Raw genomic sequence first — 13,607 nt, 5'->3', positions numbered from 1 at the left:
ATGCCCAATTTTCACAACAACTCACAGTTCAGAGAGAAAATCACCACTACAGAGTCTGACAGAACAGCAACAAAACTCTCACAGTGTGTATTCTGACAAATAACGCTATGCCCAGCTGTGGCTAGGGGTTTCTGGGTCAATATGGCTTCAAAACCAGCAGAAGGAGAAATATAAACTCAACTCACAGTTCAGATAGAACATCCCTGGCCTCAACCACTGTGGGAAGAATAGCCACATCAACGCCACATCAATAGCAACAAGTCCCTGGCTGCCCTCATAATCATCACTGGACTAACAGCAACAGACATAAGGACTGGGCAGGGCAGTTTGTCAGTGTGCTCACCTCACCAGGTTCCACCATGTCATCCTCACCAGATTCCACCATGTCTTCCTCACCAGGTCCCACCATGTCATCCTCACCAGGTTCCGCCATTTCTTCCTCACCAGGTCCCACCATGTCATCCTCACCAGGTTCCACCATGTCTTCCTCACCAGGTCCCACCATGTCATCCTCACCAGGTCCCGTCTTCTCACCCGTCTTCCACACCAGGTTCCACCATGTCTTCCTCACCAGGTTCCACCATGTCCATTTCTTCCTCACCAGGTTCCGCCATTTCTGTCTTCCTCACCAGGTTCCACCATGTCTTCCTCACCAGGTTCCGCCATGTCATCCTCAATAGGTTCCGCCATGTCTTCCTCAATAGGTTCCGCCATGTCTTCCTCACCAGGTTCCGCCATGTCTTCCTCAATAGGTTCCGCCATGTCTTCCTCAATAGGTTCCGCCATGTCTTCCTCAATAGGTTCCGCCATGTCTTCCTCAATAGGTTCCCATGTCTTCCTCAATAGGTTCCACCATGTCTTCCTCAATAGGTTCCACCATGTCTTCCTCAATAGGTTCCACCATGTCTTCCTCAATAGGTTCCACCATGTCTTCCTCAATAGGTTCCACCATGTCTTCCGCAATAGGTTCCACCATGTCTTCCTCAATAGGTTCCACCATGTCTTCCTCAATAGGTTCCACCATGTCTTCCTCAATAGGTTCCACCATGTCTTCCTCAATAGGTTCCACCATGTCTTCCTCAATAGGTTCCACCATGTCTTCCACAATAGGTTCCACCATGTCTTCCTCAATAGGTTCCACCATGTCTTCCGCAATAGGTTCCACCATGTCTTCCTCAATAGGTTCCACCATGTCTTCCGCAATAGGTTCCACCATGTCTTCCTCAATAGGTTCCACCATGTCTTCCTCAATAGGTTCCACCATGTCTTCCTCAATAGGTTCCACCATGTCTTCCTCAATAGGTTCCACCATGTCTTCCTCAATAGGTTCCACCATGTCTTCCTCAATAGGTTCCACCATGTCTTCCTCAATAGGTTCCACCATGTCTTCCTCAATAGGTGTGTGCATGTATGTACGTGTGTGCTATCTGGACTATTTGCATTGACCCCCTTAATTTATTCATATTTCTTTGCACTGAGTCTCTCACACAGGCTGGATGTAAACTCACTAGACGCTAACCACACACCGAAACACACTACACTGACACTCCACACACACACCTGCATATTGACGCCACACACATACATTCACATTTCTCACATACGCTGCTGCTACTCTCTGTTTATTATCTATGCATAGTCACTTTACCCCTACCTACATATTACCTTAACTAACCTGTACCCCTGCACCTTGACTCAGTGCCGGTACCCCCTGTAAATAGCCTTGTTATTGTTATTTCATTGTATTTGCTTTGAAGATGTTTAGAGCTGCTTTTGAACATTACTGTGTGTGTGTGTTAGCGGTGTGTGTGAGTTAGCGGTGTGTGTGTGTTAGCGGTGTGTGTGAGTTAGCGGTGTGTGTGTGTTAGCGGTGTGCGGGTCAGCTGTTTGTTCACCCGCACCCGCCTGCAATTGCTAAGAAACATCCTCAACCGCCTGACTATATGTGGAAGTCTGAGGCCAGAACCCGACCCACAAAACATAGAACATGTGGCTACAGTCCAATACTTTTTGAAAGGGGGCAGGACTGTTTTTTTGCATAATTTAGATATTATGTTTCTGCTTATAATTTTCTACATGTCTTAATTAGATACATGTAGCTTCTCTCTTGTCATTATATGTTGCCCTAGAAGACTAAATAAACACCTGCTCAACAGAATAATGTAATAGATTATAGAATGAATGCTTCAATCTAGTTGACGTCGGTAAAGTTCTCTCTGTCATCTTCATTCGCGGAGCAAAGACATTTAGTGACTGGGGAGAAAATGCAATAACACAAATAAATGGAAAGATTTTCTGTGAAAAGATGTCCAGATACCACCAGTTTGATGGTTGTCAGGAAACAGAAAGCTGTGAAAACGACCCAATGAGTTTCTGATCAGATTTCAGTTCTGATTGGATGCATATTTTATGTGGCCGAAATACTATCACATTTTATGATGCTGATAAAGACAGCACCTCTACAGACGGTATATAACTGCGCATTCACATTCTCTCAAGAGGCTGAAAGAAAGAAATCATATTTCTCCACTGCTGTTCCCAAGTCCAAATTGTGCCTACATTTGGTGTATAATTTTACTGCAAGAAATGCTTCATTCTGCAGGAGTTAACAATAAGGCCATTTGAGAGGATATACACCCACAGTCAGCGTCCAGATTTCACTTTCCAGTTAACCCATCTCAACAGTAGGCTACAGTTCTCATGTCACAGGCCTATTTGAAGTCCGTCTTGTGACTATCGAATTTGTATAGTGCCTCAGAATTATCACACATAACAACAATATTTAATGACCCGAAACCCGTTTGCCCCGTGGATATAACATCAGGTTATGAGTCAACCCACATATCACTAGTGTGTGTGTCTCTGTCTCTGTCTCTCTGTGTGTGTGTCTCTGCCTCTATGTGTATGTGTGTGTGTGTGTGTGTGCTACACAGATATGGAGGTCAACAAGGTGTTTGTACCTGTTTCCCCCCAACACCTACACACTCTACTGACGTCATAATGAGGGGTGCCAACCCCCACACAATCAAGTGACATAATAGTTTTGCTTGATGCCAACACAATACGGTGATATAACTGAATGAGCACCACACAAACACAGTCCTAATGATGTCACACACCTGTTCTCAACCACCGGCACCACAGACGCATGAGAAGAGTAGTCTCTGTAGTGGTTTGGCTGTGTGAGTGTGTGTGTGTGAGTGTAAGTGTGTGCGTGTAGGTCTGGCTGAGGCTGCTCTGTGTGATGCTGTGAGAAAGTGACACCTGACACTTTATCACAGGTGCTGGTGACAATACAAGACTAAGCCCCGCCTCTTCTGGAGAAGGTGAGAGAGGGGGGTGTGTTTGTGTGACTGGGCAAGTGTTAAGGTGATAGCTGCTGACTAAGCTGTGTGGAGAGGTAAGGGATACATCCTCATGACCACATGGTTCCGTTTTCATTTCCTTCGCCATTTCACCGGCAAGTTAAAACCCACTCATTCATCCAATGGTAAGGTCTGATTGGCAAGTGTGTGAATATATTTTTTTATTGTTTATTTCACTTTGGTTAATTATCTATTCCACTTGCTTTAAAAAAAAAAGTAAGTTAAGAACAAATTTACCACCCTATGGGATTCCCAATCACAGCTGGATGTGATACAGCCTGGAATTGAACCAGGGACTGTAGTGATGCCTCTTGCACTGAGATGCAGTGCCTTAGACTGCAGTGCCACAGACTGTTGTGTCACTCGGGAGCCCCCATTTGCTTTGGCAAATCTAAACATATGATTCCCATGCCATTAAAGCCCTTATATTGACATTTAGTTGAAATTGAGAGAGAGAGAAGCAAGCAAAAGACGAAACTCTTTCATTTGATAATGACACAATCTCGTCTCCTCTCTCGTCTCCTCTATCGGGGGGGGGGGGGTGTTCTGTTTCTTTGATTATGTCTCAGGAAGCTGTTACCTGCTGTTAGGCCCTGGAGTGAGTCTCTTTACATCAGTCTATATATATACACCTGAAGGAATAGTCTTGGCTGGGTTAGACAGAGCATCCTACTGTAATATCTAGACCCCTGTCAGTGTGTGCGTGCATATGTGTGTGTCTCTTTCTCTCTCTTTGTGTGCGTGTGCATGTGTTTGTGTGTTTGTGTGGAGAGCAGCCTTCAGATATACCCACGCCCCCTGTTAATTAAGCAATAAGGCCAGAGGAGGTGAGGAGGTGTGGTATATGGCCAATATACCACGGCTAAGGGATGTTCTTAAGAGCAACACAATGTGGAGTGTCTGAATACAGACCTTAGACATGGTATATTGGCCATAATAGACCACAAACCCCCGAGGCGCCTTATTGCTATTATAAATGGTTTACCAATGTCATTTGAGTAGTAAAAACAAATGTTTTGTCATACCCGTGGTACACGGTCTGATGTACCACGGCTGTCAGCCAATCAGCATTCAGGGCTCGAACCTCCCAGTTTATAATATGTGTTATATAACTGTCACACTCCCTCTGCAGCTCCAGTCATTGTCCTCAGTAGGATTCTATTAGACGTTAAAAAAAAACTTTTAGAAAGCTGGACACGACTCACATGACTGTATAGCTAAGCCTGCTGTGCTTATGGATGAAAATGTTCTCCTTCCTGTTTTGAGTTTTATATCCACCACTATTTACATACTGTATGTACATAATATTACAACCATATGTCTGTCTCTCTCTCCTCTCTAGCACTCTATTTCTCCTCAGTTTCACCTTCTCTTTATACGTTATCAAGTCAACCATACACTGTACAGGGTAAATCATTTTTTTGATTCATGTGTGTACATTGTGCATAAGGGGGTTGCATTCCTGGTGCTACAGTCAGTACAGCTACAGTTACACAGTCAGTACAGCTACAGTCACACAGCTACAGTCAGTACAGCTACAGTCACACAGTCAGTACAGCTACAGTCACACAGTCAGTACAGCTACAGTCACACAGTCAGTACAGCTACAGTCACACAGTCAGTACAGCTACAGTCACACAGTCAGTACAGCTACAGTCACACAGTCAGTACAGCTACAGTCACACAGTCAGTACAGCTATAATCACAGTCAGTACAGCTACAGTCACACAGTCTTACAGCTGCAGTTACACAGTCAGTAAAGCTATAGTCACACAGTCAGTACAGCTATAATCACACAGTCAGTACAGCCCTAATCACAATCAGTACAGCTATAATCACACAGTCAGTACAGCTATAATCACACAGTCAGTACAGCTATAGTCACACAGCCAGTACAGCTATAGTCACACAGTCAGTACAGCTATAGTCACACAGTCAGTACAGCTATAGTCACACAGTCAGTACAGCTATAGTCACACAGCCAGTACAGTAAGCTATAGTCACACAGTCAGTACAGCTATAGTCACACAGTCAGTACAGCTATAGTCACACAGTCAGTACAGCTACAGTCACACAGTCAGTACAGCACAGTCACACAGTCAGTACAGCTACAGTTACACAGTCAGTACAGCTACAGTCACACAGTCAGTACAGCTACAGTTACACAGTCAGTACATCTACAGTCACACAGTCAGTACAGCTATAATCACAGTCAGTAAAGCTATAGTCACACAGTCAGTACAGCTATAATCACACAGTCAGTACAGCCCTAATCACAATCAGTACAGCTATAATCACACAGTCAGTACAGCTATAATCACACAGTCAGTACAGCTATAATCACACAGTCAGTACAGCTATAGTCACACAGTCAGTACAGCTATAGTCACACAGTCAGTACAGCTATAGTCACAGTCAGTACAGCTATAGTCACACAGTCAGTACAGTATCCAATTGTTTTAGTAGCTGCTATCTTGTCTCATCGCCACAACTCCCGTACGGGCTCGGGAGAGACAAAGGCTGAAAGTCATCCGTCCTGCGATACACAACCCAACCAGCCGCACTGCTTCTTAACACAGTGCGCATCCAACGTCACTCACTCTGAGACTTGGAGTGGTTGTTCCCCTTGCTCTGCATGGGTAACGCTGCTTCGAGGGTGGCTGTTGTCGATGTGTTCCTGGTTCGAGCACAGGTAGGAGCGAGGAGAGGGACGGAATCTATACTGTTACACTGGCAATACCAAAGTGCCTATAAGAACATCCAATAGTCAAAGGTTAATGAAATACAAAATGGTATAGAGAGAAATAGTCCTATAATTCCTATAACAACTACAACCTAAAATTCTTACCTGGGAATATTGAAGACTCATGTTAAAAGGAACCACCAGCTTTCATATGTTCTCATGTTCTGAGCAAGGAACTTAAACGTTAGCTTTCTTACATGGCACATAATGCACTTTTACTTTCTTCTCCAACACTTTGTTTTTTCATGATTTAAACCAAATTGATTTTGTTTCATTATTTATTTGAGGCTACATTTATTTTATTGATGTATTATATTAAGTTAAAATAAGTGTTCATTCAGTATTGTTGTAATTGTCATTATTACAAATATATATATATTTTTTTAATCGGTCGACCTCTAGTCAGTACAGCCACATAGTCAGTACAGCTACAGTCCCACAGCCAGTACAGTCACACAGTCACACAGTCAGTACAGCTACAGTCCCACAGCCAGTACAGTCACACAGTCAGTACAGCTACAGTCCCACAGCCAGTACAGTCACACAGTCAGCACAGCTACAGTCCCACAGCCAGTACAGTCACACAGTCAGTACAGTCACACAGTCAGTACAGCTACAGTCCCACAGCCAGTACAGTCACATAGTCAGCACAGCTACAGTCCCACAGCCAGTACAGTCACACAGTCAGCACAGCTACAGTCCCACAGCCAGTACAGTCACACAGTCAGTACAGTCACACAGTCAGTACAGTCACACAGCCAGTACAGCTACAGTCCCACAGCCAGTACAGTCACACAGTCAGTACAGTCACACAGTCAGTACAGCTACAGTCCCACAGCCAGTACAGTCACACAGTCAGCACAGCTACAGTCCCACAGCCAGTACAGTCACACAGTCAGTACAGCTACAGTCCCACAGCCAGAACAGATACAGTCCCACAGTCAGTACAGCTACAGTCCCACAGCCAGTACAGTCACACAGTCAATACAGTCCCACAGCCAGTACAGTCCCACAGTCAGAACAGATACAGTCACACAGTCAGCACAGCTACAGTCCCACAGCCAGTACAGTCACACAGTCAGTACAGCTACAGTCCCACAGCCAGAACAGTCAGTCCCACAGTCAGTACAGCTATAGTCCCACAGCCAGTACAGTCACACAGTCAGTACAGTCCCACAGCCAGTACAGTCCCACAGTCAGAACAGATACAGTCCCACAGTCAGCACAGCTACAGTCCCACAGCCAGTACAGTCACACAGTCAGAACAGATACAGTCCCACAGCCAGTACAGTCAGCACAGCTAGAGTCCCACAGCCAGTACAGTCACACAGTCAGTACAGCTACAGTCCCACAGCCAGTACAGTCACACAGTCAGAACAGATACAGTCCCACAATCAGTACAGCTACAGTCCCACAGCCAGTACAGTCACACAGTCAGAACAGATACAGTCACAGTCAGAACAGATACAGTCCCACAGCCAGTACAGTCAGCACAGCTAGAGTCCCACAGCCAGTACAGTCACACAGTCAGTACAGCTACAGTCCCACAGCCAGTACAGTCACTCAGTCAGTACAGCTACAGTACAGTCACAGTCAGTACAGCCTGAAATCAGTTGGTTCTGAGTTAATCTCTTCTTCTGGACTCTCTGAGCTGTCAAATCTACAGGAGTGTAAACAGTAGAGGAATGCAGGGAAAAGGAAACCTGAAGATGAAGGGAGATCAAACCCAGAAAACCCCAGTGAGAATCGTATGACTTCTACACACACAGATGCACTGATGCAAAAGGTGGCATGTGGACATACAGACAAGCATGCATACACCCACGTACGCAGGCAGTAATGCACATATGCACATATGCAGACAAACACGCGTGCACACATGAACATACACACACACACACACATTAGGCGAATGTGTTAGTGATTATGGTTGGTGACAGGGGGTCTGTGGAGCTCTGTAGAGGCGCTGCCTGCACTACTTCCCAGCCCCAGAACAGACTGGGCTGCAGACTGGAGCCTAATCCCTCAGCTCCTCCCTCGACTCCTCCCCCCAGGAAGTCCTGGAATTCAAGGTAACCCTAGGAGTCTGGCTGCCCTGACAACACTTACTGTAGCAAACTGGGCTCACTGCATACACAGTAGAGAGGGGAGGAAAAGGAAAGTTCTAGATAACTGAGTAGACTAAACAGTCCCATCTAAAACTGATCAGAACTGCTCTGTGGTTAAGCGGCCACCCTGTGAAAGACTGCTGCCCTGCTACAGAGCCCCTCCCTCCCTGTTCCCCCACCCATCCAGCCGGTCAGACGTTTCTACGTCTGTTTTATGGACCACAGCGGAGGCCAAGGAGGGAAAACAGACGTGTGTGGGAGACAGGGTGTGAGACAGACAGCTGGTACTGACAGCTAGGAGGGACGTTCCAGTCGTACCCCCACTCTCTACGTCAGCCTCTGGAGTCTGCAATAGAAGTTACAGATGCATGGTCCATGTTTTATATTGCATATCTAGACTGAAATCCATCTCTTATAAAACATGGACTCTCAATTGGGACACTGACAGAGTACAGGCATTGGGGTCAGCTGAAGGCTGCAGACCGGATACTGTCCCCTTATTATTTTATAATGAGTCCTGGCCACCAACTAAACTATATCAACAAATAAATACATTATTTTAGCTCTGTGGATTAGAGTGGACACACATGCATGCATGCACATATCACACAAACACACTTTGATCCCTTTGTGATGAAACAGGAAATATCCCCTCCTCGTCCACCCACAGCTTGTTACACATTACCATAGGCATGTCCAGCTGCAGGACCCTAGTCCTACGTGAGAGTGTGTGTGTGCGTGCATACATGAGAGAGTGTGTGTGTGCGTGCATACATGAGAGAGTGTGTGTGTGTGTGTGCCGTGCATACATGAGAGTGTGTGTGTGTGCCGTGCATACATGAGAGTGTGTGTGTGTGCGTGCCGTGCATACATGAGAGTGTGTGTGAGTGTGAGAGTGTATGTGAGTGTGCGTGCATACATGAGTGTGTGAGTGTGCCGTGCATACATGAGTGTGTGAGTGTGCCGTGCATACATGAGTGTGTGCAGAGTGTGTGAGTGTGCCGTGCATACATGAGTGTGTGAGTGTGCCGTGCATACATGAGTGTGTGAGTGTGCCGTGCATACATGAGTGTGTGAGTGTGCCGTGCATACATGAGTGTGTGAGTGTGCCGTGCATACATGAGTGTGAGTGTGCGTGCCGTGCATACATGAGTGTGTGTGTGTGTGTGCCGTGCATACATGAGTGTGAGTGTGCCGTGCATACATGAGTGTGTGTGTGTGTGTGCATGCGTGCCGTGCATACATGAGTGTGTGAGTGTGCCGTGCATACATGAGTGTGTGAGTGTGCGTGCATACATGAGAGTGTGAGTGTGCGTGCATACATGAGAGTGTGTGTGTGTGCCGTGCATACATGAGTGTGTGTGTGTGTGCCGTGCATACATGAGTGTGAGTGTGCCGTGCATACATGAGTGTGCGTGCGTGCATACATGAGTGTGAGTGTGTGATACATGAGAGTGAGTGTGTGATATACATGAGAGTGTGAGTGTGCGTGCCGTGCATACATGAGTGTGTGTATGCGTGCCGTGCATACATGAGAGTGTGAGTGTGCGTGTCCTCCAGACATCCACACTACCCTACACTGACCCACTGACTGGCTGTTGTGCAGGGTTTCCCAAACTCGGTCCTTTCCTCTCCTCTTCTTTCCTCCTTTCCACTTGGAAAAGATTTGTTTCTGGGGTCTCTGTGTATTTTATGTTCTCTTCAGGCAAGCTTGGGCAGAGAGAGAGGGGGGGGGATACACTTCCTGAGCTTAGTTAGGCCTTCTGGCCCCTCAGGCTGCTGGGATTTCTTTCCACGGCTCACAAAGCGATCGCAGCTGAGCAAAGGCTAAACACACACACACACACCACAGCACCCCCCCCTCACCCCACCCCACACACACACCACAGCACCCCCACACACACACACACCCACACCACCCCCCACACACCCCACACACACACACACACACTGATTGTCCTTGTCAGTCCTTTTGTAGAAATAAGAGTTCTGCATCGTGCACCAATTGGCAAGACGGGCGTAAGTGAAAACACATGTTCTGTTGAATGCATGAAACAGAAGCAGAGGAGCCTCCTCTTGCAGATGAAAACAAAAGCAGAGTAGATTGTCAGGAAGACAGGGACCCAACGGAAATGTTTTCCAAATCCACATGCAATACTTGAACTAGATTTGAGAAAACAAACTGTTTGCAGCCCAGGGCTATAAGCCAGGGCTATCATATTTCAGACATCTGCACATACAACCATTCACCAGAACATGTTCACCCAAGGGTCCCTATTCATAAAGCTTTACAGAGTAGGAGGGCTGATCTAGGATCAGGTCTCCCTGTCCATCCATCTTATTTATTGTTATTTATTTATTATGATCTAAAACACTAAACTGATCCTAGCCCAGCACTTCTACACTGAGGTCTACTGTAATATTGTGTGGATAGTAGTTTCTACAGCCACAGGATGTCACTGAGGTACTTGGCAAAGCATTGTCAAGAATTGCTGCATTGTCCATTTGGTCAGAATCCTAACCACTGTGATGTGCCTTTCTGACCATTGAAACTACAAGAAGTCTGGAACCAATCCTGCCATCTGACACACACACACACACACACACACACACACACACACACACACACACACACACACACACACACACACACACACACACACACACACACACACACACACACACACACACACACACACACTATTACTACTACTGTGTGTTGACAGGTCTTGGACAGGGCTCCCTTCAAATAGAGGACAGGTCTAATCTAATCTAGGCCATCAGATCAGGTTGGAGCTCAGTCAGCCAGCTCAAAAACAAGACCCAGGTAATCAGATCTCAGCGGGTATAGGATGGAGTCACCCTTAGACACGGATCTCAGGTCAATTTGTATGTCTCCCCCTAATAGTGTAGGTTATGATTTGGGGAAGATAGTCACAGATCTAGGGTCAGTCTAAAGGCAATCAGGTGTTATACATCGGCTTCTCTGGCTGCTACAGCGAGAGAATGCTGACCCACATTCAAATACCAGCACACGGTGACAGCATGGTACTGTGCAGATAGCAGATAGCAGTTTGGGTTTAGCTACCCTTGAGCTACCCTTGAACTCAATCTAACCTGGAACCCACAGGGTGAAAACAAGAGAGGAAGACCCAAGAACACCTTGAGTGGTGACACAGAACAAGACATGAAGAAGGTGGGGGTGACGTATCAACACCGTGAAGGTGCAGGACAGAAGGGTTTGGAAGAGATAGGAAGCGTGTCATTCCAGAAGGAATGGTGCAAGACAGAAGGGTTTGGAAGAGATAGGAAGCGTGTCATTCCAGAAGGAATGGTGCAGGACAGAAGGGTTTGGAAGAGATAGGAAGCGTGTCATTCCAGAAGGAATGGTGCAGGACAGAAGGGTTTGGAAGAGATAGGAAGCGTGTCATTCCAGAAGGAATGGTGCAGGACAGAAGGGTTTGGAAGAGATAGGAAGCGTGTCATTCCAGAAGGAATGGTGCAGGACAGAAGGGTTTGGAAGAGATAGGAAGCGTGTCATTCCAGAAGGAATGGTGCAGGACAGAAGAGTTTGGAAGAGATAGGAAGCGTGTCATTCCAGAAGGAATGGTGCAGGACAGAAGGGTTTGGAAGAGATAGGAAGCGTGTCATTCCAGAAGGAATGCTGCAGGAAAGAAGGGTTTGGAAGAGATAGGAAGCGTGTCATTCAGAAGGAATGGTGCAGGACAGAAGGGTTTGGAAGAGACAGGAAGCGTGTCATTCCAGAAGGAATGGTGCAGGACAGAAGGGTTTGGAAGAGATAGGAAGCGTGTCATTCCAGGAAGGAATGGTGCAGGACAGAAGGGTTTGGAAGAGATAGGAAGCGTGTCATTCCAGAAGGAATGGTGCAGGACAGAAGGGTTTGGAAGAGATAGGAAGCGTGTCATTCCGGAAGGAATGGTGCAGGACAGAAGGGTTTGGAAGAGATAGGAAGCGTGTCATTCCAGAAGGAATGGTGCAGGACAGAAGGGTTTGGAAGAGACAGGAAGCGTGTCATTCCAGAAGGAATGCTGCAGGACAGAAGGTTTGGAAGAGATAGAGAAGCGTGTCATTCCAGAAGGAATGGTGCAGGACAGAAGGGTTTGGAAGAGACAGGAAGCGTGTCATTCCAGAAGGAATGGTGCAGGACAGAAGGGTTTGGAAGAGATAGGAAGCGTGTCATTCCGGAAGGAATGCTGCAGGACAGAAGGGTTTGGAAGAGATAGGAAGCGTGTCATTCCGGAAGGAATGGTGCAGGACAGAAGGGTTTGGAAGAGATAGGAAGCGTGTCATTCCAGAAGGAATGTTGCAGGACAGAAGGGTTTGGAAGAGACAGGAAGCGTGTCATTCCAGAAGGAATGGTGCAGGACAGAAGGGTTTGGAAGAGATAGGAAGCGTGTCATTCCAGAAGGAATTCAAAGGCCTAAGTAAGTACTGTATGTTCTCTCGAACATCCCCTAACTTCAGCCATAATCCCCGAAATACCATCCCCTGATCCAGGAGCCTTCAGTCTCATATCTGATGTGCAGATATGAGTGCAGGATTTTGTTCCAGCCAAGAACACAAGAACACAGCCCTGTAAAAAGCATCTATGTCGGCTGGTGGCCTCTGGTGTGTGTTTGTGCATGTGGAAGCTTTTGTTCCAGTCCAGCACTCACCCACCACCACAACACCCCCACAAAGTAAACATCCATAGAGTCTCAACCGAGGGGGTACGCACCTTCTTGGCGGCCCGCGACGGAGACCTTCGCGTGGGCTTGGGTACCTCTCTGGTCAGGGTAGTGGGCAGCTTGGACACGGAGCCGTTCTCTCTCTTGGCGGTGGGCGAGGAGGCCGGGGGCGAGGAGGGGGGTGGTGAGGCAGGGGACACAGAGGTGGGTCCCCCCAGACGGACAGCCATCTCCTCGGTGCAGACGAGGCGCAGGCTGCGGAGGTACTCGTCCGTCTCCCGGTCTACCACCAGCAGCCTGGTCTCATGCTCCACAGCCTTGATCCTCTGCACCACCTGTGGGGAGAGGGAGATCATTATTGCACATCATTATAACACTGTACATAGCCATAATATGACATTTGAAATGTGTATATTTGAAACTTGTGAGTGTTACTGTTCATTTTTTAAATTGTATATATTACTCGGTTGTTTATTATCTAGTTCACTTGCTTTGGCAATATAAACATATGTTTCCCATGCCAATAAAGCCCTTTGAATGGAATGGAACAAAGGAGAGGATGAAAGCGTAAGATAGGGAGAGAAAGAGAATGAGAGTAATAACATGATAATTGACATGATAATGAAGTAGTGAACTACAGGGAATAGGGGGTGATGGGAGACAGAAACACCAACACTCTACAGTATCTGGACAATACATCATG

The 13,607-nt window shown here is 46.7% G+C and overlaps 1 protein-coding gene across 2 annotated transcripts in view; it reads right to left on the bottom strand.

Annotated features, from left to right (window-relative positions):
* The window catches only part of LOC135554551 (Na(+)/H(+) exchange regulatory cofactor NHE-RF2), a 59,064-nt gene that overhangs the window by 44,178 nt on the left and 1,279 nt on the right, over positions 1-13,607 (bottom strand). For both annotated transcript variants that reach the window (XM_064986910.1, XM_064986911.1), the window contains exon 2: positions 12,955-13,239. In XM_064986910.1, the coding sequence (XP_064842982.1) occupies positions 12,955-13,239 (285 nt within the window). The remainder of the gene's footprint in view (positions 1-12,954; positions 13,240-13,607) is intronic.

This window comes from Oncorhynchus masou, chromosome 14 (genome assembly GCF_036934945.1).
Source record: "Oncorhynchus masou masou isolate Uvic2021 chromosome 14, UVic_Omas_1.1, whole genome shotgun sequence".
Lineage (NCBI taxonomy): Eukaryota > Metazoa > Chordata > Actinopteri > Salmoniformes > Salmonidae > Oncorhynchus > Oncorhynchus masou.
This window is presented reverse-complemented; position numbering and strand designations above follow the sequence as displayed.